This window comes from Penaeus monodon, chromosome 23, assembly GCF_015228065.2.
Source record: "Penaeus monodon isolate SGIC_2016 chromosome 23, NSTDA_Pmon_1, whole genome shotgun sequence".
Classification (NCBI taxonomy): Eukaryota; Metazoa; Arthropoda; class Malacostraca; order Decapoda; family Penaeidae; genus Penaeus; species Penaeus monodon.
In genome coordinates, this window is record NC_051408.1 from 15,080,581 (window position 1) to 15,081,459 (window position 879).

The 879-nt window shown below is 48.6% G+C and overlaps 1 protein-coding gene across 1 annotated transcript in view; it reads left to right on the forward strand.

Moving 5' to 3' along the window:
- Positions 1-576: 576 nt before the first annotated feature.
- LOC119588143 overlaps positions 577-879 on the forward strand; it is an 894-nt gene continuing 591 nt past the window's right edge. The window contains exon 1 of the mRNA XM_037936850.1: positions 577-842. Within this exon, the coding sequence (XP_037792778.1) occupies positions 577-842 (266 nt within the window). The remainder of the gene's footprint in view (positions 843-879) is intronic.

Sequence of the window (879 nt, forward strand, 5' to 3'; positions counted from 1 at the left end):
ATCATTTTGGTGTTACGAATTCATGACGTCACGCACCATGCCTTTACTCTCCTTGCGAGTGTGAGCAAAACAGCCGACCGGGTAGGAGGTCAATCCCTTCTTATTTCCATGAATGGTATAATTATCGTTTCATTCAAATTGCGGAGGGGAATAGCAAGAAACGGATAAACACGAGGGAAAGAAAAGGAGAAATCGGACAGCGAAATGAGCGGAGGAAAAACGGAGGGAGAAGTTCTTCCACAGCATCCGGGTCTTCTTCCCCCCATCCGAGTGATCACAACAGCATATAAGAGCATCGCATCAGATCAAAACTTCAGTCTGCTTTCGCACTTTGAAACCATAGATACTTCCGCTCGGTTCTTGAGTTCAAGGTTGGTATTATCTACAGCATCGTTCGTCACTGCAGTGTAACTTTTAAGATAAATATCAAAGTGATGATATAGAGAAGAAAGGACGAGAACATCTTATCTCAAACCTTATTCATCTACTCTATTTAAAACATCTTATCTACGACCATATCCGCTTACTCTAATTAGAACATCTTATCTATCGAACCGTCTGGTTCCCTCCAGCACCATGTTCCCCCCCGCGTTCGCCCCCGTCGCCTACCAGCTACAGGAAGGTCTTCGCAGCGTCGATCTCCAGAGTTTCGACCTTAAGAGCTTGGTTGACAAGGCAGACGTCAAGACAGTGGGACTCGTGGCGCTGGTGGCCGTGGCCGTCGTGGTCCTCGTCAACCTCTTCGTCAAGAGTGTCGCGCCCTTCGGCAAAGGCCTGCTGTCCTCCGCCGCCCACGCCTGGGATAATGCTGACCAGTGGGGCCTCAACGCCATCCGCGATAGGTCGGGCACGTAGATAGGAGGATACTTAATGTATAAT